The sequence below is a fragment of the Centroberyx affinis genome, unplaced genomic scaffold (genome assembly GCF_046629955.1).
Source record: "Centroberyx affinis isolate AG114_WGS23_722 - 3 ecotype Tasmania unplaced genomic scaffold, CSIRO-AGI_Caff_v1 ptg001602l_1, whole genome shotgun sequence".
NCBI lineage: Eukaryota > Metazoa > Chordata > Actinopteri > Beryciformes > Berycidae > Centroberyx > Centroberyx affinis.
In genome coordinates this window covers 1,311-24,353 of record NW_027280047.1, presented here as the reverse complement: position 1 = coordinate 24,353, position 23,043 = coordinate 1,311, and the positions used below count along the sequence as shown (strand labels likewise).

Below are 23,043 nucleotides of genomic sequence, written 5' to 3'. Positions count from 1 at the left end.
CAACACCAGTTACATTGCCAGTTAGAGGGGACTTGGAAATGGCTGTGTGCAATCCCTGTGAATCCCTAACATGGTCCCAGGCTGGAACAGATGATGATGGCTGGATCACTAAAACCTTGGTGAACTGTCAATGTCCTACCTGTCCCGACACTGCTCATCCCCACCTGCCTCACCATGACAAGTGGTGAAAGGTAAAACAAAAATAAAGGGACTATATCTTCTAATGTAGGATTGGCCTTGAAAGTCCTTGAATTACATTTTGAGAGGAAATGGCCTTGAAATTTAATCAATCACATTTTAAGCGCTAGAATTAATTTGTAGACTTTCTGAAATGGTGAGCAGGCCGTTTCAAGCAGATATTGGCTAACGTCATGATCACCGTGCGACATTTGGATCAGGTGGTTGTAGTAGGCTAGTGCATGGTGCTGCTAGTCCGGTGGTCCTATGGATCTATGACCGTGCAGCCCGATGTTCTCCTCGGGAATCATTTATCAGTGGGTCCGATCTGAAACACGGAGGCTACATTTCTGTCCAGTGAGATCGTAGCCTACGTGAACAGCACATTTTGAAATGTCTCAAACGTTAAATCACGATTTGTAAACCCAAACTCTGCTGTAACTTAAAAAAAAAAAAATGGATTGTAACCCCAAGTTTAGTTTCTCCCCTCTCAGTTTTGTAAGTAGGCTACAACCTTCGTGTTATGATAATCTTACTCCTTCAATTCTCATTTAAGATTAGAGTGAACAGATACACGTATTAATCTGATCGATTGCGTTTTAATTTCGGCAGTTTGTTACACTCGTAAAACACGATTCGTACAAAGATAACGTTAATTGCAAATCCCCTCGCTGCTGCTGTAGTAGTGCATTTTCTTGCAGTTCCTGTCTTGTCCTTTTCAAAATAAAAGTATGTGTTTAATCATGAAACCACAGAGAAGTGCTGTAATAATACATGGAAGCACTATATTAATAGCAGGAAGATCAAATATGCCTTATTGCTCAAATGTCTAGTCCGAAGAGGGCATCGTCCGAATTCAAATCTCAATTTAGGCTAATTTATTTTCGCAAAAATGTAGCGAGAATGTGGATAAAGGAGGTTCTATATTAACGATGTGGATGTGTTTAGTTTCCGCATTAAATGAGTAGTAACGTCACGTGACGCCCCTACGTCACATGTAAACCTGGGTCAAGATGGCGGCCGCCGGGGGAGAGCCCGCTGCTCAGAGCTCCTCAGATGAATTATTTCAACACTTTTACACGGAGGTAAGATAAACTCTGAATATGTTCGCTGTGAACGTCGCAGTTGCTCGTCGTATACTGGCTGAAGTCGGTTGCTCAACGGTTCTCACGTTTGTCACTTGTGAGGCCTCGCATGAGACATGAGCATCAGCTAACGACAAGAAGCTAACGCTAATTGTGCAGAATAATAACCGATGTTTTGTGAGCACCTTCATTTCTCTGCCTAGCTGCCGCCAAAGATCGTCTATGGTGCTTCCTCTCAGCTTCCACATGTAATTAACGAGCCAGTGCAACTTTGTCATGGCAGTTTGGCTGAATCACAATTGGCTGGATGTTAGTTATTTGGGCAGGTGCTGTTGACCTACTAACTGCTATCAAGCAACGGAATGAGCTGCAGTGCAGTGTCTAATCTCTTGATCATTCATATAAATTACTGATCAAACAAATGACCAGCGAGGTCCGTCCTGGAGAGCTGTAATCCTAGATCAAGAGGAGCAGGTTTACACAGTCTATTTGTAGTCCATTTCATTCACCAGTATTGATCCCTGAGTGTTGGCTATATGCATACACTGGCTGAAGAAAAAAGAGACATAAGATGTCAAAGGCAGTTCAGTGTCAGCTGTACTTGTCAGTTTCACACTGGAGGTATCTTAAGGTGTTTATCATGATTGTGTGTTTGTTCTGTCTAACAGGTGAAGCAGATTGAGAAGCGGGACTCTGTGTTAACCTCAAAGCAGCAGATAGACAGACTGCTCAGACCTGGGGCGTCCTACTTCAATCTGAACCCCTTTGAGGTAACTGTGAGGCATTACTGATGACCTAATGCTACACAACCTATTGGGTTTTTTTACATACACAGTGGTGCTACCGTTGCCATTGCAACAATTGGATTTCTGTTGTGCTGCTTATTTGGGATAAACTTCATGATTTTGACTCAGTGCATTGCACTATTTTCATTCAGGTGCTGCAAATTGATCCAGAAGCAACAGATGAGGAATTGAAGAAAAGATTTAGGGCGGTAAGCAAAACGTGAAACGACAGTTAAACTCATTTCTCTGTATGAATGCATGTCTTGACTGTGGAGGTGTGGGATAATGATGTCATTTTTCCATTTCCTAATCTTTGGTCTCTTTATCTGTTTAGTTGTCCATCTTAGTCCATCCAGACAAAAATCAGGATGACCCAGAAAGAGCACAGCAAGCCTTTGAAGGTATAAAAAGCTCATATTTACATCAAAGAGTCTGATTATTTATGTTCTAAATGTACCAACAAATTGCTATGCATATGTTGAGATTACGTTTTAAACTGCTGCTTTTGTACATGCGCTCAATAGATTCAAGAGAATAGATGTACAGGTTTGATTCTACCTGAATATGGCCATGTGTTGCAGCTGTGGACAAGGCGTACAAACTCCTACTGGATGGGGAGCAGAAGAAGAGAGCAGTAGACGTGATAAATGCAGGAAAGGAGTATGTGGAGCATATGGTGAGTGCTTACCCAGTTTCTCTTCCCTCGGAAATGTCTGCCGTTTTACTCCCTCATGTTATCGTGATCGTTCGGGGTTTTGGTGAAATTTTCTCTTCTTCTGCCACTCTGCGCCCTCTGACAGATGAAAGAGAAAAGGAAACAGCTGAAGAAGGACGGGAAGGTGCTGTATGTGGAGGAGGATGACCCTGAAGTGGTAAGGCTTCACAGAGATGGATCACCTGGGAATATATGTTCTTTGACTTCATCCTAGATTTCATCATATGGTCATAAAAAAAGATGTCTATCAGCTATAATTTGGGTAAGGATAGAAACTGCTTTATGCTTTTGATATTTCACACATAATTTGAGAAAATAAATAGGTGATTTTTATATCAAGGTACTTTTTCTGAATTATAACTTTCATTTGGATGTAGCTGTAAGAAAATATTGTAAAAAATGTAATATATAATGTATAACAATATAACAGATGTCAAATATTTTATAATTGAGGCCCCTGACTCATACAGTTTTAAATGTGTTGAAATGGGCCATGTCTGCATTCTTAATCTACATTTTCAGTTTGATTGGTTCAGCCAATTATCAAAATTTTCAAAATGTGGACGTAGTACATATTTATGGCATGGTCAAGTCCATCAACAAAAGGACATATAGGGTACACCGTACTTATTTCTTCTGCTTTTTTCCCAGTTCAAGCAAGCAGTGTACAAGCAGACCATGAAGCTGTTTGCAGAGCTTGAGATCAAGAGGAAGGAAAGGGAAGCAAAGGACATGCATGAAAGGTAAATCTTTGATTTGGCAAAACCAGGTCTCACCTGTCTTTAAGGCTTAAGATACCTGTATTCACTTCCCTTAATCTAAATCTCCCATTCATGTCTAAGGTCGATTTCATTGTTAAAACCAATATGGGATCATAGCGTTTACATGGATTCATCTGGTCTGTTTCATGGAAATTCAGGTGTTCCTAATATTTTATAAACTCAGCATAGTACTGTGTCCTAGAAAAAAAAATACTAATTTGTCATCCATTATCTATATGTAGTTTTAGCAGTAAATATACTCTATAAACACACCATGAAATAGTCACAAACTGGAGAAGAATTCCAAACTGGAGGATCACTATTAAAACAATATATTTTCATCCAAAAGGTAATGCATTCATTATTCTTTATTCCACTTATTTCCCCAGGAAAAGGGCAAGAGAGGAAGAAATTGAGACGGCAGAGAAAGCAAAGCGAGAGAGAGAATGGCAGAAAAACTTTGAGGTGTGTTCCTGCACGATTCTTGTGATCGATTCTAAATTGGGGGAAAATGATGACTTTACGTTTTCAGCAATCCCTAAGAGTCGCTTTTTTTTTTTTTTTTTTTTTACACATCATTTGTCAGGAAACAAGGGATGGGCGTGTGGACAGTTGGAGGACCTTCCAGGCCAAAGGCAAGACTAAAAAGGAGAAGAAAAACAGGTCCTTCCTCAAGCCCCCCAAAGTCAAGATGGAACAGAGGGAATGATGCAGCGAGATGGGACTTCACAAGACTCCATCCCAACGTTTCAGCTCCCTCAGAGCAGTGTGTCCTCACCCCATCGTCTGCAGTCACGTGTCTAGTCATTACACCGCTGTCAGGCTCTGTGTCGTAAGGCGACGCCCTCAGCCCGACCCTGAGAAATGTAGTTTTGTGCTCGGTTTTCTAATGTACATATTTGTGATCTGGACCCTGAGAGCGTACTTGCCTCGCTTGATAACAAAAAAGATGTATCTTCCATTTCTGTAACTGACGAAAGTGGTTTGTCATTATTTTTGTTTTTTTCTTTTTTTACTTAATAAAGCTTGTTCTTAGCAAGCCTATTTTGCCGTGGTCTACCAAGCTGTCTTGAATTTGCAGATAATTTAAAAATTCAGTAACTACAGCTAGGTGCAGGAGACAATGTGAATGGGTATGTGGATGCATTATCACTTTGAGGGTAAAGAAGTCATCAGTATAGCTCACCTTCTCACTGGTTGAGTAAATATCGCTCTATTCTGCCATGACATGCTTTCAGGTCAGTGCAGGAGAGGAAGATTATTTCTAGGCAGGCTGCCAGTTTACAAAAATCTTCCATTGCAGTTGTGTTGCACTCAGCCTACATTATGAATGCAGATATTGCAACTAGTGTCTTGATCACCCCCCCGATTAGTGCTGCATGTCAGTATATTTCTTTTTAGTGCTGTCAATAAAAACACCAGATGGTGCGGTGTTTGTTACACTTTTGTTTTTCCCCATTTGTTGTTTTGGAGAACTAGAATGAAATCTAGAATGACCTAGAACAAAATCATTTCACTTTTTATTTTTTTGCCTCTGGGTGTTTTGGATTTCAAATGAGTCTTTGAAATGACATTGGCTCAGGAGTGTGTGCACTGGATGGGTAAACTAGTAGACAAGTTAAGCGTGTTTCAGTACAGTATAGTTTTACTTAATTCACAACCTTCAACCATACATTATTTGATAAAAATACAGTAATCTTCATTTGGCAGACCCAAGTAGACATACAAATTGTGCAAAATTTTAACAAAATGTTCAACCTGTGCAAAACATAACTCATTGTCTATCATGTCAAGGAATCAAGAACAAGTAATAGCTCTGTCCTTTAAACAGTTATTAATTTCTAAAGAAAATAAAGACAGTACTCCAAACACAAGTATACTTTTCCCAACCCTTTTATCTTTGGAAATAAAGATGTGAACCTCAGCTTCATTTTTAGCTAGAATCACCAGTCCACCATGAGTCCTTTCTCTCTCCTGCAAGTCCAATATCTCCTGTTGAAGTTTCCTCAGTAGGGGAATCTCTTGAACAGCAGACAGTCTGTTGGATGTCACATAACTTTGCACGGATCTGCACCACCGGCAGCAGGAGCAGCGAGGGCAGGAGACGCCTGAGCGCCTCCCATCAGCCCGTCCAGACTGAGGCCCTGGAACGCTCCGAAGAAGGAGTCGTCCTTCACTGCAGCTGATTTCCTGGCAGCGGCCGTCTGCTGCAGGAGCCAATGACACAAAAAGAGTTAAAAACATCACGTGGATACTGACAAGCAAAATCTGCCTAACTTCTATATTTCAATCCTCTTTTCTGTTCACCTACCCTTGGGAGGCAGTGTTGGCTCCTGAAGTGGGTCGTTCTGACAGACCTTTCGGCGTTCTTCTTGGCCAACGCGGCTTGCTGTCGTTTCCTACGGCAAACGGCACATGGCAACATCAGTCGCGGCACATGGTCAAGCAGCTTATTCATGTGAGGTAATCGCTTATCCTAAGACGAGTACAAAGATTAAGCAGCCAACACCAAGTCTGTCCGGCTAAGACTGTCAGCTGAATACCTGGATAGTAATTGATGAGTTTCATTCCAAAATTAGATATCCACTGTTTGAAAAATGTGACAAACTTTTACAAAATAACAGCGAAAAAATATATTGTACTTTTTACAGGATACCAGGTAACTTTAATCACTTCCATAACCTTAATAGACTGGATTTTCTATTTTGTAAAGATAATGAATGTTATTAGATCAGGTAATGATAGATTTTTCCATGGATGTATGTATGTAGATGTATTCATTTCTGTATGTAGATGCTCTTCAACAGTAAACTGGTCTTGTCAGCCACTGTTACCTTTCACTGTTTAGTTCAGCCTGGTACGCTCTGAGCCAGGAGTCTGGCACTTTCTGGCTGCTGCAGGGAAGGCTCTTCCTCCTCCCAGCGCTCCTCATGCGGCCGAAGCTGTTTCTGCGGACGGACTGGCTCCTCTTGGCCCCTCTCTTGCTGCTGCTCTTTGTTCCAGACATGCAGCTGGTGAACTGCTTGAGGGGAGCACCCAGCGACTTCATGGAATCCATTTCCAGAGTTGGCTGGTGTCGATATGTTGATGTGCGTGTGTCAGGTAGTGCTTCCCAGCTTTTGTGGCTGTGTTGTTTCAGTACATAGGATTACACACTGATGTCTTGACTCCTTGTAAGCCCAGGAGAAAATTCAGCGCTGTCACTCTTCTCTTTAATTTACACCTGGAATGAGTTGTAGATCTGCAAATACAAGGAGTAATCATGTCAACTAAGAATATTATCAGCTTATATTAACAGCATTATTAGCTCATTTACACATTACATTGCACTTCTTTTTAAAAATGTAAAGATCCTGCACACCATCTATTGAACTTTGCAATGAGAGCATCTTTACTGAAGATGTTTCCATCGACTTAGTCTTCTACACGCCTGTTGTCTTGTAAACTGTGGAAAAACTCTACTGTTTGATGTTTACAAAATGTACAAATTAACAAAATATGCATGGCAGCCTCAAAGAAACCACGGTACACACCTGCAAATGCCAGCCGCTGTATCCAAGTTCAGCTGCTCGTATCATTTGCCCAAGATGTAAAGTGCAGCATTGCTTCCAGTAGTCCAGTTTGTGTACTTGTGTGCACCTCGGCTCTTGCTGTCTCCTCTTATGGGGATTTGACTGATGACCCGTCGTCCTTAAAACAGATTAGCTGAAGACGCAAGCATCGTTTATCCCATTATCGAGAGTGGAGATGCAAACAAACCTGTGTAGGATATAGGGTTGTAAAAATTTTAAACGGATATGAATACTCATTTGCAACAGTATCGATACCAGCAGTGCTTTCTCTTAATGAAAAATCAAACCTATTATTTCTCCGCCTCCAATAGCCACACACACACACACACACACACACACACACACACACACTGGATTTCCCCCTGCGTTGTCGGATATTAAGGGACTAGTTTGGGTCTCTGTGTCTGTGTTTTTGCTTAGTTGCTTACAGTCTATGCTGCAGAGGCCAGGAGGCAATATGATGTTTCACATGCTTGTGCAGTATAAGCTCACTCCCCTCAATAAAAAAAAGAGCAAATCATGACAGCGATCGACACCTGTCAATCAAAATGTGTTGTTTGATCTCAGACAACTTTAAAATATTGTTTTCATGTTAAAATTATATTTTAACATGAAAACAATGAGATAAGATACAAAAAAATAAGATTGAAAATTCATTTTTTCCCCCGTGGTATCGAAAATGGTATCGCATATCGATATTTTCCTCGGTATTGTATCAAAGTTAGAAATTCTACTGTCCTGACAACCCTAGTAGGATAACAGCCGTTTGTTTACATGTTGAACACTCGGATAACTCATATCGAAAATAGGGGTTAAAGTTGAATGGGTGGGCTTTATTTAGATCAATGATCACATTCTCGCATAATAAAATAATTTCAGCTGCAAACGTGCACAATTTATGAGAAATTGACAACTAATGAGGTAATTTGACCATATGTCAGAGAGGAAAACAAGACAGGTGGAGGCGGACAGACAGACAGACTAAAAGGTGAGTCACTGTTTTGCTTCACTGATGCAGAGAGAGAATTTCTTCCTCCTCCCAAAGACAGGAAAGCTGCTTCATTGACTGGGGAAGTTAAGCCTTTGAGTCACAAAGTTGAATGACTCATTCATTACCAGCTCAGAATTGAGCCCACATCTTCTGGAGAGTAAAGAACCTGGATCCATCTACAATGCAACATTTGGCCTTGATTGGGCCCAATGCCCTGGATGATCAAGATGCTACTGTTGAAGTCAACAACAAAACAAAATATCAGCATATTACTTACATTAGAAAATCACTAATAACTTCAATTCTATATTCACAAATTAAGAATTTTAGATCAAAGATTTAAGAAATATATTCTTCAACTTGAAGCAATGACTGAATTGACATTACTGAAATGTAGCTGACCCCAACCTCATCTGCAGTACAATTCAGCTGATTTCAACAGCAACATCATCATACTTTGTGTTTGATATATGTCACATCTCTTTTTAGCTCTTATTCTCCAGTTTTCCACACAGCAGATTGGATGGAACTAAAGTGTATGAGCACAGGGAGAGAGACAGAACAGGGACAATGAGGTGGAGGTGGAGAAATGAGAGCTGGAGTGACAACTTACCAACAGATGGGGAAGCTTGCATGACAGCGTGGGGACACACCTGTTGTTGCTGATCCATGTCTTTACCACCCGTCCCGTCTCATCCAGTCCTGGCAGGGCTGTGGCTTTGCTTTTCTGTGTCAGGAGTCAATACTCAGGCAAGGAACTCACAGCAGAAAAGAAGGGAGGTTATTTTCCAAACAGAAACAAACTACCAAGATAGGAACAGAGTGACAGAACGCATACAGCTCATATGATTGCCAAGAGGGCTTAGTAGCAAATGAGGACTATCCATATTTTCATTATTCCTGCAAGCCTCATCTGGTTAAAATTTGACTTTTAAAAGGCATATTTAATTCTAGACCTAACAGAATATAGGTTTGCATGTCTGGGCAGAGTCCCGGACAAACTGCCAAGAACTGACAATGTTAAAAAGACTTCTGAAACTGACTTAAGGCAAAATGTTACATTTAATGTGATAATATAATCAAAACCTTTTAAAGCCTTCTGTTTAGATATAATTTAAGACATTTAAAGACTTTCTCAGGACCTGCAAACACCCTGATTGCTCCTGTGTGCGCGCCCATGCATCCCAGACACACATCTCTGACCTTTTTGACAATCATCAGTGCCACAGCAGTGGTATTAGTGAGGTAAGAGATGGACTCAGACACAGTGGCGGTATTTAAAGACATAACACCTCCCCTCGACTCTGCCAGAGTCCAAAACTGACACTGAGAGCACCGTAAGCCTTTGGCAAGGAGGCCTTAACTTTAATTCTACACAATCATACATATATACAGTTTTATACGCTTTAATTTCATACAAAAACAAGTCATGTACAGGTGGCGGGTGGGGGGCTATGACCTGCTGTAACTCAAAATAAATATCGTAAACAGGAGCTGTGTGTGTGTGGTTCATTGGTTACCAGCAAGAGCTGTGTGCTTAATCTCAACGGAGAGACCAGAAGTCCGACCATATCGCACATGGAAAAAGGCAGTTCATGTGGTATGTGTGTTTGGAAGTATGTGAGAATGTTCCCAAGACTAATGATGAGGAAGAACTACTAAGAAAAGAAGTCACTGAGCAATACATTAATGTCCAAGTGTCACCCACACCGCCCCCACCCCTACACACACACACACACACACACACACACCCAAAAAGCATTGCATAACGTAACAGAAACAGATATATCTATCAATAAGACAGGCTATAGAGGCCTATATGTGTGGAGTGTCCATCACCATTATCATCTCATTGGCTAATAACAGGCCAAATGGATGGAGAGTACGGGCAAGAGTCTCCATATAAGGGATGCTCATTTTATACAGAAAATAAATGGAACACTGAATGAACAATGATGCGCAAGGAAAAGTGCACGTGTCACTTGACAAAACGTGAACAAAAATTTGCGATACTTGTCACTGCTGGAGATATTGTCAACATCGTTTTTTTAGGAACTTTGGAACCGTCACTTGTGGAGAAATATTTCATTAGTTTGCTCTCCTTTCTGATTGCGGCAACATAAATTATGTTTTCCCTGTTGCATCTGCCTTGCACAAACAAGGAAACGTGATATTAAATGTTAATGATTTGATGGTAATCATAATAGAATATCTCGCATGTCTTCGGTGATGACAGGGTGTCTCCAAAATTGCGTTTAGAAAGATGTGGGTGAAGACTTGCATCGCGTATACAGCTCTATCTCCTTTTCGATCTTTCCTCAAACTTCAGAATCGGAAGACACTTTTTCCCCAAAACTGAGTTTTTATGTCTGACTATAGTAGTGTTCATTTCCTTAGAAAGGTCAGTTATTTTCTTTACATGCTGATGGAAGGAGGGGAGGAGGGGAGGAAGGACGGAAGGAAGGAAGAAAGGAGGATGGGGAGGAAGTCAAAAAGGAAGACCGGAGCTGCATAGAGGGCTACTGTTTGGGTAAAAACAATCTTCCCATGGGCATTTGTCTTCGGTTGAGGCTGAGAGCGCTAGAAAAAAATGGGGGAAAAATTCATTTTGGCTCTCTTCCAGTCTTTCTCGGTTTCTTTTGGTCCCTCTGCTGCAAAGACTAGCCTCTCGTGGCTGCAGAGGTGGAAGTCAGAGGGGCAGGGAGGAGGGAGCAAGAAGTTCAGATGTCCATGCTTTAATGATGAAGACAGAAAACATCAGAAGCCCCTATCAATTCAACAGTTCCACTTTAAGTCGCCGCATCGCTCTGCTCCACATTAAAAAAAACGAACAAAAACTTAATCTCCTCTGTCATTCAGAGTCTACGGGGGCTCATGGGTCACCGGCTGATGTCCCGGTTTCCCTCCCAACTCTTGCTGGCTGTCGCCTCGGCCATGCCGCCGCTCTCGAAGAAAGGGTGTTTGAGGGAGTCGGCCAGCGCCAGCCTCTTGGAGGGCTCGTACTCCAGCATGCTTTCAATCAGGTCGAACAACTGGTGGTGCTCCTCCGCCTCCGACAGCAGGTACCGCTGAAAGAGACAGAAGGAAGAGAGACAAAAAAGGAGACGATGAGACAAAGAAAGAAGGGGAATAGAAAGAGAGATGGAGAGGAATTGTAATAGACAATCAAGAGAGGTACTGCAGTGCAAAACAAAACAAACTGTTGTTCTTTTGGGCCCTGCTAATCATCATGTTGATTCATTTCTTTGCCGCTACCCCTCCACTCCTCTTACCCGCAAGGGTTTGCAGTTCTCCCTGACGTATTTCCCAGCTGAGGAGCTCTCGTCCCAGTCCAGACGGCCACGGTAGAAGTACTTCTGCTTCCTGAGGGGGGTCAGGGGAATAAGTGTGAGCAGATTGTGTGCGTGCGTATAAATATAGGTGCATGTTTGATGGAATAAAAAGTCATGTTTGTTTGTGTAGTTTCTGACCGTGTCTTCCGAATCATCCTGGAGGGCACTGGTCCCAGGATTCTCTCCATCATGGCCAGATGCTCCCTGTTGTCATGAGTCTGAAGGAGACATTAATTAAACTTGAATTAAGTGACCATCATTTTCAGAGAGAGAGAGAGAGAGAGATATTCAGAATGAACATCAAGGACAATCTGTGTTTAACTACTGCAGGTTCTGCTGCTACACATGGTGGCAGGACTGACAGCCAAAAATAAGAACCGCATCCAAGGAATCCCTACCAGATTAACAGCTGTGTTTGCATGCTGCTGCCGCGTATGTGTGTGTGTGTGTGTGTGTGTGTGTGTGTGTGTGTGTGGGCACCATCTACACATGCATGCTGTCTGTGCGAGCGAATTACACATGTACTTCTTTTACTATTTGGTCAGATCAGGTCAGCCAACTGACCAACCAGCTCTCTCTCCTCCTCCCTTCATCTTAAAACCTGAATGGGGCCAAAGTCATGGATGTAGCCAGTTGGCAGCAGCAGGCTTGCTGTTGTACCTGAAACAAGGTGAAGCCCAGGTAGTACTCGAACAGGATACAGCCAATGCTCCACACGTCACAAGGCTGGCTCCATCCCAGCTCTGAGGGACAAAAACACATAATGAATGGTGAGACTGAAAAAAATGCAGGGGAATTGTTTTATTTATGGAGAATACTCATAACCCATGGGATTAATTCTTGCTGTCATCCCAAATGAAGTCAAACAACATTAAAGCATTTTAAGATAAGATTGCACTTTACTGATCGCCTAGGGGAAATTCGGGTGTCACAGCAGCAATTGGCAGAAAATTGCCAAGGCAGTACAGGAAAGGTAAAATAGCTACATTAGGATATCCAGCTTTCTTTCTTTAATACCAACAACCCTTGAATAACAGGGCAAGGGTTGCATTAATTCATAGAAAACTTTAATTTGTGTGAAGACTTCAACCCTGCTACACTCTCTCTACTCCTAGGAAGAGGAGGAGACTAATCATCTCATCTCATGCAGGGCCAAGTGCCTTCAAAACCAATCAGTGATACTTAGTGTGTTCTCTGCTCAAGAGCGTTGTTTAGATCGGGTCTGGCTGGAACAAACATATGTACATGCCAACATTGCCGTGGAATGCTAGAGAACACCAAACTGGAGCAAGACAACTATGAAACTCCTGGTATCGGGGATTCACTGATCAATCGGCCACCAATCATAAATCAGCCGACAGACGCTCTAAAAGGTCATTGGTGAATGGCCAACCACCGTTTCAATTTATGCTTGTGTATCATTTGACAGTAAATTAATAATTTTTTAATCAAGAATTGGCCCAGCCACTTTTTAAGTGGCTTTGCTGTTTTTAATTTCAGAATTGCTGGGAGCGCAGCACAGACAGAGACCGGGTCATTTCATTTTCCTCCTTTGATTTGAACAGATTGTTTGATTGCATTCATTCACTTCATTTTTTACAATTAACATTGACAGCTCACCTATATTAATTTCTGACATTTTGTTACGAATATCAAACCCTCTATGATAAGAAACAGTTGAATGTATTAGACAGAAGGCATAGGCTATGCTAATAAAATGAAGAAATTTCATGTGCTACTCGAGGCAAGAGATGAATTAGCACCTCAGACATTAAGCACATACTAATGTAGTTAAGTGTTCAGATAAAAATGGATTTATTTACACATGATTAGGCCAGCAATGCTATTCAGCCATAATAACTATCTGTTAAACGCAGTGCTCAGGGTTTCCCCACGTTCAGGACTGGCAGAAGGCACGGAGAACACCCTAAACTGACGTGGCACAAAAACACCGAAAATCTGGACATTATCAGCTGGCAACTGAAATGATTCTTAAGATCACTAAAGGTGTCATACAAAGTTTGACCTTCGTATTGCTATGTAGCCTGCACCTTCCACATGGTCCTCTGCTCTATGATGACCTCTAGTGATTCTGGGTAAGCCCAATTATGCAGCCTGCCTAATCAGTTTGTAGATCCTGTTCCTATCCTCAACTGTAACACTAACCATAAACTACTGATAAAATACATATAAAAGTTTCCTGTTCCCTTCAAATGACCCGAGTTTCCTAAGAAAGAACATCCTGGTCCAAGCCTTCTTGGCTTAGTGATGGCACTGATGTTTTCTTTCCATTTTGGCTTGCGGTCCATATGGACCTGCAGGTATTTATAGGGGGGGACCATTTCTATGTGCTGCCCTTTAATGAAAACAGGGTGACCTCCTCTCTCTGTTTCCTAAAATCAATTACCAGCTCTTTGGTTTTGCCAATATTCAGGTTAAGATCATTTGTATCACACCCACTGACAAATCTCTACCTCCTCCCTGTAAGTCTGGCATTTAAAATAAAGGCAACAAGGGCAGAATCATCTGGATTTTTTTGTAAATGACAGGATGTCTGACTGTGTCTGTAGTCTGTATACAAGGGACATAAAAAGGAGGATAAAACTACACTCTGCAGTGCACCTGTATTAGTGACAATGATGTTCAATGTTGGCAAATTTATATTTCAGCGTTTGATTTTTTTTGTTTAATATTCAAGACTTCACACAAGGAAAGGATTTAAAATTGTGTACTTATTGTACAAAGCAGTCCCTGCATTTCCATGTTATACTATGATGCTTAGTGGCACACAACTGGTATGATGGGACCACTTTTGCTTGGAAAACTCACAGATGACACACAGATACATGACCTACTGTTCCAAGTTGTCTGATGTAATTTTGGTGTTTGAGTCTGACGGAGAGACTTTCTGCAAGGTCAGCTACAGAACAGCATCCCTGGACTCACCGTCTTTGGCAGGTTGCATTGTATATTGGACATTTTATTTGGAACAAATTGAGCATCCACTGTTTCCTTTCAAGACTCTGTTATAAGATCACCATCCTGCAGTGTACATGTTTCTTTATTACCATGAGGGGACGCCAAATGTCCATTGTCACACTCACCCAGTATGACCTCCGGGGCGCGGTAGTGCCGTGTGGACACAATGGTGCTGTGGTGCTCGTGGTCGAAGGTGGCACTGCCAAAGTCAACAACCCGTACCGCTGTGCTCTTAACCGTCCGCTCATCTCGCTTCTGCAAGGAGGAAAACATAAGTGTTTGTCTTAGAACAGTTGAGCCTTACTGATATTTTGGCACAAAGTATTATGTAAATGATGTCACTTCATAGCAGGGGTCCAATGGAAAATCTTTCCAGCTTTTCTTTTTCTGCAGTGTGACAAACATTTTTTCCACACTCTAGCTCCAGGTACTGCATGTTTATTCATTAGCCCTCCAGGCAATATGTAATGCAATACTTTCCATTCAGGACAAAACTGTATAAAAAAACAAAAACAAAAAAAAACCTCTGCAAAAGCAAAACAGACTAGGACCTCACTGTCCTCTCGTCCAGCCATTCCCTCCATTTTGGAATTTACCAGCCAGTGAACCCTAAAGATTGTTTGCTGTAGGAATGTATCAATTAACCGATGTCACTATGAACCACACTTTAAAAACGCCAAGGTTTTCTAACCATAAACATTTTAGAAGCTACTGTATCTCTGTCTACGGTTCATTGCTCCTGAATGCAGCCTTGCGCTTGTATGAGACGGCGCCTGACAAAATGTCTCACAGGAGTGAATCGCATTTATCTGTTTGTTTTGGGGCTACATTAGCTAACACAGAGAAGAGAACATCCCAGCCTTTTATCCACCAAAAGGCAACTGAAATTGGCAGTTTGGTTGCATTTTGCATACCTCAAAAATGACCAGAGGGTTGTTGAAAAAGACTACTATTCAATTTGCAAAACATGCTGACAAAAAGTCAAGGTAATAAAAGAAAGTTTAAACATGTTTAGCGTTGTGGCAAGTTGCTTAATGAAACTTAAAGCTGTCAGGGGATTAAATATAAAATTGTCACAATCAACGAGGTAGCGGTGAGTTAAGAGTTGGGCTTTCAATGTAATGTAAACCGACATCAACAAAGCAGGAACCGGGATATTGCAGCGTCCATCAATTACTTGGTATTTTAAAAGGTTCACCAAAAAAAGTATACCACTGTTTCTTCTCATCACTGTCTCACAAGTATTGCAGGACTGTCTGTCTGAGTCGTCTGAAGTTGTTTGGTGCGATAATTTACTTCCTGATTCCAAGTATAGTCTAGGTGTAAAAGACTAACCTATTACACTAAGACAAATCCATTATTTGTGGTTTTCAAGAGGCAGTTACTGCATTATTATTTGTTTCAAAAGGCAGCTATTTTTTTTATTTTTGCAGGAAAAATGCTTGTTTGATTTTCTCCATCCATAGTGTTATAAAAATAAATCAACGCAAAATAATTCTTCCCTCACAATATAATCGCACCATCAAACTCTCAAGTGGTTACATCCCTAGTTTACTGCCCCGTTCCTTTGCATCCCACTCTCTCACCTTCTCTACATTGTAGGTCATTGTGAAGTCTGAGTTGACAAATAGGATGTTCTCAGGCTTCAGATCTGTGTGCGTCAGCTTATTGTCATGGAGAACTATGGAGGAAAAAAACAAAACAGTGTTAAGAGTGAATGTCTCCTTTAGCCTTTCACATCTGATGACCAATGACCTTAAAAAAATAAAAAGTTGCAACTGATGATCCCCATGGGGAAACTGGGTCATGGCAGCAGCAGATAATCAAATATAGATACAAATAGAACAAACACAGACTATTTAACATAATACAGTAAGTACAACAAAAGAACACGCTGAGGATAATACAGCAAATAAAACTCAGACGGATTTTGCCGTTTGAGACGAAAGAGACTAGGCCAGTGATGCTAGATCAATACTTTTCCTTGAGAAGCTTGATAAGTAATAGCCGCACAGTCCTCAAGATGGTCTTTGAGCCCTCATGCAGCTACAGGCTGTCTACCACAAACAATGGAGGCTTTCACTCAAGCTACTCCACATGTAGGTGAGTGACGGGGGTGGAGGGATCAACAGCAATGAACGAATGAAGAGTGTGCTTGTTGGAATGCTAGACTTTATTTTGGGGCTTTAGGACCAAAGGCTTGTTACAACAACATACAAGTAAAGCCTGCAGGACGGTGCATTGTAGTTATGCAAGTATTCATCGCTATGTCTATGCTGAGCATGCTGTATTGATTAGTTTAACTCCTTGTTATATTTTACACGTGCTATATGCTTTGCCTTTGTGATTATTTTCTGTTACTTTGATGTTATCATATGTTGCCTGCTGAATGTCTTTACATACCCTAATTATTCTGTCACGTACCTATACAATTTCCTAAAATAGCATAAAGGAATGCCAAAAAATATTAAATTACTTGAAGTGTCTGTGGTTCCAATTCTCTACTGATCTGATTCTCTCATGTACTAAAATGTAATAAAGGACAAAAAACTTGAGAGATAAATTAAAACTAAATAAATCAAAAAGGTCTGAATATTTCAACATGTACTTCTTCTGAAGGGGAACTTACACTTGACGGCGAGACAGATCTGGTAGGCCATGTGCCTGACCTGGCTGATCGAGTAGGGGAGATAGTTGTTCTCCTTTAGGAAGTCAAAGGTGCTGAGAGCTAGCAGCTCAAAGGAGATACACATGTGGCCGTGATAGTCGAACCAGTCATACATTTGAACACACAGGCTGAAAGATAAAAGAGGAGAGAGAAGGTTTGATGATGATGATGCAGTGGATAATCTATGTAAACACTATTTCACTGATACAACAGCTAAAGTAAACCATATTATAAAAGACAGATCTAGCGCAGTGTTTTCCATATAATGTTAATATTGGCTCACACAGGTCAACCAACAACCGCCCAAGTATACTTTTGTTTTACAATCATTTCAGGCGCTGTGAATTACAAAGCTGGCATTCAAACCTGTCGTTTATCAACCATGTTATTAAAAAGTATTAAAATCAGATGGCAGTATAATAGAGAGATAATGTTGCTGTAGTAAGTTAGGCAGTGCTAGTCTCATTAGCTTATACTAGAGTAAGAGAGTGTAGTGTCTGGAAACAATATGAGATACTGAACTTGCTAAATGAAATGTCAGTAACAATGCAGCCACACCCCTGCCAAGGTAAACTGCCAAACTGGAAAACACTACAGCTGTTTGGGTAAGGGTAAAAAGATCATGGATTCAAGTTGAAACACATATAGTTAAATACATATAGTGTAAATTACTTTTGTGAGCCAAAAGTTGATGTCATACTCAGTCAGAACTCACTATTTGTTTTCAGGGTCTTTCTCATTGATCCTCTCCAGTACATTGATCTCCAGGCGAGCCGCCTCCTTGTACTTCTCCACATTCTTGATAATTTTCAGAGCGACATGGGCTCCTCCCCTGTTTAACACAAAATAGTATGAAGCAAACAGAGGTAACAAAACACCACACATGGGGGAATAAATGCAGTCTCCAGAGAAGGATCTGACTGCTATACTGAAATCCAGACACAACATGACAACATGTTTCAGTTTGAACTTATTCAAACTGAATAAAGAATTATTTAACAGTCAAATAATTTGCCTCTGGCAACAAAGTCTCTGTGAATTTTACCACACAAAAAAAACTATGTGGAATAGTCATCTATTTGGGTCTAGGAGAAAAAGATCAATGTAAACTACCTAGTAGTAGTACAGTTTCTATGGAAGAGAGACCTCAATATCAGTTTAGTTTAGTTAGTTCATCACTTATAAGATGAGAAGTCACTCCCCACTCTACGCAATCATCCAAAAGGTTCCATCTAGTTAATCCAGTTCCTACGGTGCTGGATAGGCACTGAATTTACATTGAAGTATCACTTGCTAAAGGCGCTGACCATGAAAATGAACTTCCTTGGTGTGCATTTCTAGTGCTGCCATAGGACAACACTTCTTCCATAATTAATCTGATAGTAAGAGAGGCACAGTTTGCACAGAGGCCCACAGTCATAGCAGGCTAAAATACAGCAGAGCTAATCTGCCTGCAGTAAAACAGTGACATGTGATCAACAACCACAACAGCAGCAAAAACAGGATCTGCTTAAAGCTGGGGAAGAACTGATGGAGGGGTTTTAAAAAAACACCTACTCATTGTGAACAGTAAACAAAAGACTCATTCAGCTTAAGTCTAACCACTGACAAATACTATGCAAACATACTAATTTCTCAAAATCAAGCAAAGTGAACAGGTATTCCCTAATGGCGTCTTAGAAATAGGACCCCAGAGAGGCTCTCAGACTGAGGCTGACAGCTGTTGTTTTTCAGTTTCAGCTGATACACACCTGCGATGGTCAATGCACTGCATCACCCTCCCGAAGGTGCCTTCCCCCAGAGTGCTGACAATCTCATCTGCAAGACAAGACAGAGAGAAAAGGGAGAGAAAGAGAGCGGGAGAGAAGGAACAGGAGAATTAGACATGTGGACCAAAGTAGGGATACATAATGCAAAAGTGTGACAGGCGTATCAATGCTATCGCCCATCCCCTTTTCAAAAGGCTGCCTATTCAACCTGGCAGGCTTGAAACACTTTGAGTTAATCTATGATAATTGAATGCATAGCACTACAATACATGTGAAGAAAATAATAAGGACGCAAATAGAGTGCTCCCTTCATGATGACCAATTGCAGCCATCGAAAATAAGGGCGCATCCTGTCAAGATGTGGCTGTGCTTTGCCCAAAAGGACACAGGGGTAAAACTGGACAGAATCAAAAATGTTTCGTATTCCTACTAAAAAGTGAATGATGCAAAGAATGGCAAAAGTGATCATATAGATTCAGTGTCTGTATGTATTCTGGTAGTACTAGGAAAAAACAAAATAGGTGAGGTGGGTGTGAGATGTTTACTTAAAAAAAAAAAAAAAAAAAAGAAAACCGCTGAAACCCTCATACTGAGAGATAACTAGCTTGATTAGTTACAGATTTAAACCTGTAACTGAGTTTTAAACTAAAACGCGACAGAGACGATAAGCAACTGCACATGAGATGCTAAGTTTAGGAAAGTCAAGTAGCCTGTGAAACACAGAACATGTTCCACATCTAAAAATCCTAAGAACAAAAAGAAGAAAGTATCTAAAGTCCCTCTCAAAATCTCCAACATTCTTGCAATCCACCCTGCTTTTTCAGCTAGAGCGAAGAGCATTCTAGCAAGGCATCATCATCATCAGGCACTCCCATGTCATGTAAATGCTCTATGCTTTAATACTCATATGGAGAAGGGTTACGATAGAGTAGTGGCAGTGAGTACATCTCTCTTGCAGGACGTCCCCACTCCGACAGATCAGGTGCCCTTCCTCGTCGTCCCTCACACTCAGTGCCCGCGTCCGGCTGTCGCTCCGCTGTTTTCAGCCCCAAACCGCCATCAGCAGGTCACGACACGACCGGAGGGGACAGGGGGTTTTCAGGGGCAGCCGTAGCCACGGCATCAGGCGGCACAGGTAGAGGAGGAGGGAGGAGGAGGGTGGTGTTGGTTGTAGTTGATGTAGTAGTGGTTGTAGGTGGGTTTGGTGGTCATGGGGCGATTCACGCATGACACCACGTGAAGGAAATATATAACGATAGGGATATAGTGCAAGGGAACAAGTCAAAGATCACATGTTGTCCTCTGCTCCTCTCCCCCCTCTACCTTTAAACCACAGCTGCTTACAAACAAGGAAGCAACCGGCATATCCATTCATCAACGCAAAAACCAATAAAGACAGTAGTATAACTAATTTAAAACTTATCAGGTTGCCTTCTCAGTTTAAATAAGACTATTATCCAAGATGGGAAATAAAATGAGGACCATAGGCAATCAAGCAGAAAATATTTAAAAGGTAAGTCCAAAAGATATACTACATCAAATTCACCCCGTTTCTCACTTTTATGTCTTTATACAAAAGTGTGGCCATACATAACCCACACAGAATACTGCATGTTAATAAATCTAGGACATTTTAAATGTCAATTCATTTAAATAAAAATCTGAATTTAAAGCAATATTGCACTTTGATAGGACATTTTCACTTTTCAGCATGCTCATCTCCATTGAAGTTCAGGAGCAGTCAACCTCCAACGCTCGTTGCTCTTGGAGCCTACTGTTACCACACTTACCTGGGTCTACTTTGCCTTGTTTATATGTTGTAAATGTGATCCTTTTAACTAAGGTTTCAAAAGGAAGGGGTAAGAGAATGATGGTGACTGTGCATCCCCAGAGCAGCAAATATTGGTGGTTGATCATTCATGAACTGCTATAGAAGTATGAGTGCAAAAATTGAAAATGGTCTACGAAAGGGAAAACGCCAATTTAAGCAAAGCCCATTCAGACAAAAAATAAAAATAAAATCCTGCCGACAGAACAAAAACAAAACATAAAGATTGTACTACTTACCAAGTCCAGGAGCTGTGAAGAAGAAAGGGTTAGAGAAAGAAAGAGACAGAAAGATCTGAGTGAAAGAAGACAGAGAGATGGAAAGAGACAGGAGCAGGAGGGTTAAAACACAATCTCGGGTCGGGCTGTACTCACCGAGGAGGATGGGCTATAGGACCTGGTTCTACGCCGCCTTCGTTTGTGCTTACGCCTGCTGCCTTTCCGCCGATACGACTCGTCCCGTTCGCGTTCCCTCTCACGGCCGCGTCGGTAGTCGTACATGCTTGGGGAGAAGTCGCGTGGATAGTAACTTTCAGCTGCTCCATGTGGCTCCCTTTCCCTGTCGCGGTCTCGTTCTCGGCTCTGATCCAAGCGTCTGTATCCCTCGCAGTATCTTCGGTCAAAAGGCCGGCGCTCTGTTGAGCGATTGTCATAGCTACGACTGAATCAGAGGAAAGAGGCATACTGTAAAACCTGAAAACTGACAACCAACTGATTGTCCAAAAGCACAATTACATCCACAGGATTGTCACTATTTTCAGCATAGAGACCCACAGAAACACTCACCAACCACACAAACATACCTCCTTGAGCGTGCATAACTTCCTTCCTGTCTGTGTCCCCGTCCCCTTCTGTCTCGGTCTCTGTCTCTTTCTCTGTCACTGCTAGAGGAGAAAGAAGGTGATCTCCGGTGCCGTTGTCTGCGCCCTCTGTCCCTGTCCCGGTAACGATCTTGGTAGCTGCTTCGACTGTCTCTGTCCGAGGACGAGTACCGTCTCGTGTGAGGCATCTAGGAAATATGGAGGAACATAAACAAGGCATTATCATTGCAGTTATGGGTTTTTATTTGAGGTAGCAGTGTTTATTGGGGTGGGAGCAGGACTAGAACAGCTTGGTAAACAAATGAGGGTTATAAAGACATGCTGGTGAGAAACGTGGTTGTTTGGGAGGTCTAAATTTAAATACAACCAACCACTGAAAACATAGTTCAACACTGCAAGTTTTGAGTTGGAGCATTAGGATTTAGCATCCCATCAACCTGTGCACAAATAGTGGCCTGGCAGCTAGACTGACAACTGTTGGAGCGGGGTTGAAGCCTTCAAATGTTTGAATAGACAAAATCCAGTGAAATCCAGTGATGGGCAACTCTGGTTTTAAAAGTTAGCATTATGTTTTAATCTCTGCCTCAAAGCCACGAAGAGCATGATCCTATCTATCCTACACTGGCTAGCTAATGTCGCTCTCAAAACAAAAGTAACGCTAAACAACAAACTGACTTTATATTTACGATTATGCCAGTGAGATTTAACGTTAACTAAAGTTAACGTTAGCTTACCAGCTGCATAACAAACGTCGGCTAATGTTGATTTTGCTAACGTTTGTGTGTCTTTATTCGTAAGATGGTGCAGTAACTTACTAGCAACATTTCAGTTGGTTTCAATGAGCTTGTCAATCTCAATAAGCAAATTTTGTCACTCTTTTCAAACAACAACAACGTTAACGTTAAATCACCAAGCCAACCAAGATTCGGCAGCAAGGCTAGCCAGTCTTGCTAGCAACGTTAGCTAACGTAACTAATTTGACCGCCATCTTAGCCTACGTTTATCAGCTAAACAGCTAACATTTACGCTAGCTATCTTGCTAGCTATTTGGTCCGAATTTGATTCGATTGTGGCTTATTTTATTACAGAAACTGACCGCAAATTACATTTACCGTTTTAGCAGCGAGGCCGGTGCGTTTGTCCCACAAGAAATCCGTGGTGGCGCTTCAATTCCCCCTTTCAATCCTTCTCGCTAGCCGATATCTGCAAGCTCTCTTGCTAGCAAGCAGCCAGCTTTTTCTGTCCGTCAAGCGACCACAGCTAGTTCAGGTTCAGACTAGTGGTGCTACGCCTCCCTGGCGGAAAATGTAATGTGCGTTCAGTACGTAAACAACAGTCATGATAGCTGGCTTGACTTGTTCGGCACCTTTCTGAGGACTATGTACACTGCCAACCTTTTAGTTCTTGAAAATAAAACACTAAAATCTATATTAAAGTCTAAATGTCATATTTCCCCTCATTGGATCTAAGTTTATAAAGTCCGGGAATCAATAGACAATTGTGATAGCGTGTTGTGTGTTGCAGACATTTATGTTTGACTAATCACTACATTACATTACAT

At 41.5% G+C, this 23,043-nt stretch overlaps 2 protein-coding genes across 3 annotated transcripts; one reads left to right on the top strand and one right to left on the bottom strand.

Annotated features, from left to right (window-relative positions):
- Positions 1-1,180: 1,180 nt before the first annotated feature.
- Positions 1,181-4,573, top strand: dnajc8 (DnaJ (Hsp40) homolog, subfamily C, member 8). The gene is made up of 9 exons (XM_071528025.1): positions 1,181-1,262; positions 1,931-2,032; positions 2,200-2,256; positions 2,382-2,448; positions 2,629-2,723; positions 2,848-2,919; positions 3,414-3,505; positions 3,913-3,988; positions 4,110-4,573. Exons 1-9 carry the CDS (start codon positions 1,191-1,193, stop codon positions 4,230-4,232), a joined length of 756 nt encoding a protein of 251 aa, XP_071384126.1. The 5' UTR covers positions 1,181-1,190; the 3' UTR covers positions 4,233-4,573.
- Positions 4,574-9,095: 4,522 nt separating this feature from the next.
- On the bottom strand, positions 9,096-22,728 carry clk2a (CDC-like kinase 2a). 2 transcript variants are annotated; one of them, XM_071528023.1, is made up of 13 exons: positions 22,595-22,728; positions 21,465-21,670; positions 21,037-21,322; positions 19,780-19,870; positions 18,817-18,883; positions 17,781-17,897; positions 17,027-17,193; positions 15,984-16,078; positions 14,523-14,652; positions 12,079-12,161; positions 11,557-11,636; positions 11,359-11,449; positions 9,096-11,154 (listed from the first exon to the last, which is right to left on the bottom strand). In XM_071528023.1, the coding sequence occupies exons 2-13, from the start codon at positions 21,668-21,670 to the stop codon at positions 10,966-10,968; spliced, it is 1,602 nt and encodes a 533-aa protein (XP_071384124.1). In that variant the 5' UTR covers positions 22,595-22,728; the 3' UTR covers positions 9,096-10,965. The 2 variants fall into 2 exon arrangements, with proteins under 2 accessions (XP_071384124.1, XP_071384125.1); XM_071528024.1 differs by lacking the exons at positions 19,780-19,870; positions 21,465-21,670; positions 22,595-22,728 and having other exon boundaries at positions 9,098-11,154; positions 21,037-21,108.
- Positions 22,729-23,043: the final 315 nt, after the last annotated feature.

What these genes read in the sequence shown, in the direction of transcription:
- dnajc8 (XM_071528025.1), top strand. Translation starts at nt 1,191, where the DNA reads ATGGCGGCCGCCGGGGGAGAGCCCGCTGCTCAGAGCTCCTCAGATGAA. An exon ending in TTCAACACTTTTACACGGAG is followed by an intron (nt 1,263 to 1,930) that starts GTAAGATAAACT and finishes TCTGTCTAACAG; the next exon opens with GTGAAGCAGATTGAGAAGCG. An exon ending in AGCACAGCAAGCCTTTGAAG is followed by an intron (nt 2,449 to 2,628) that starts GTATAAAAAGCT and finishes CATGTGTTGCAG; the next exon opens with CTGTGGACAAGGCGTACAAA.
- clk2a (XM_071528023.1), bottom strand. Translation starts at nt 21,670, where the DNA reads ATGCCTCACACGAGACGGTACTCGTCCTCGGACAGAGACAGTCGAAGC. An exon ending in CGCCCCGGAGGTCATACTGG is followed by an intron (nt 12,162 to 14,522) that starts GTGAGTGTGACA and finishes TTTGTCCCTCAG; the next exon opens with AGCTGGGATGGAGCCAGCCT. An exon ending in AGGATGATTCGGAAGACACG is followed by an intron (nt 11,450 to 11,556) that starts GTCAGAAACTAC and finishes GACCCCCCTCAG; the next exon opens with GAAGCAGAAGTACTTCTACC.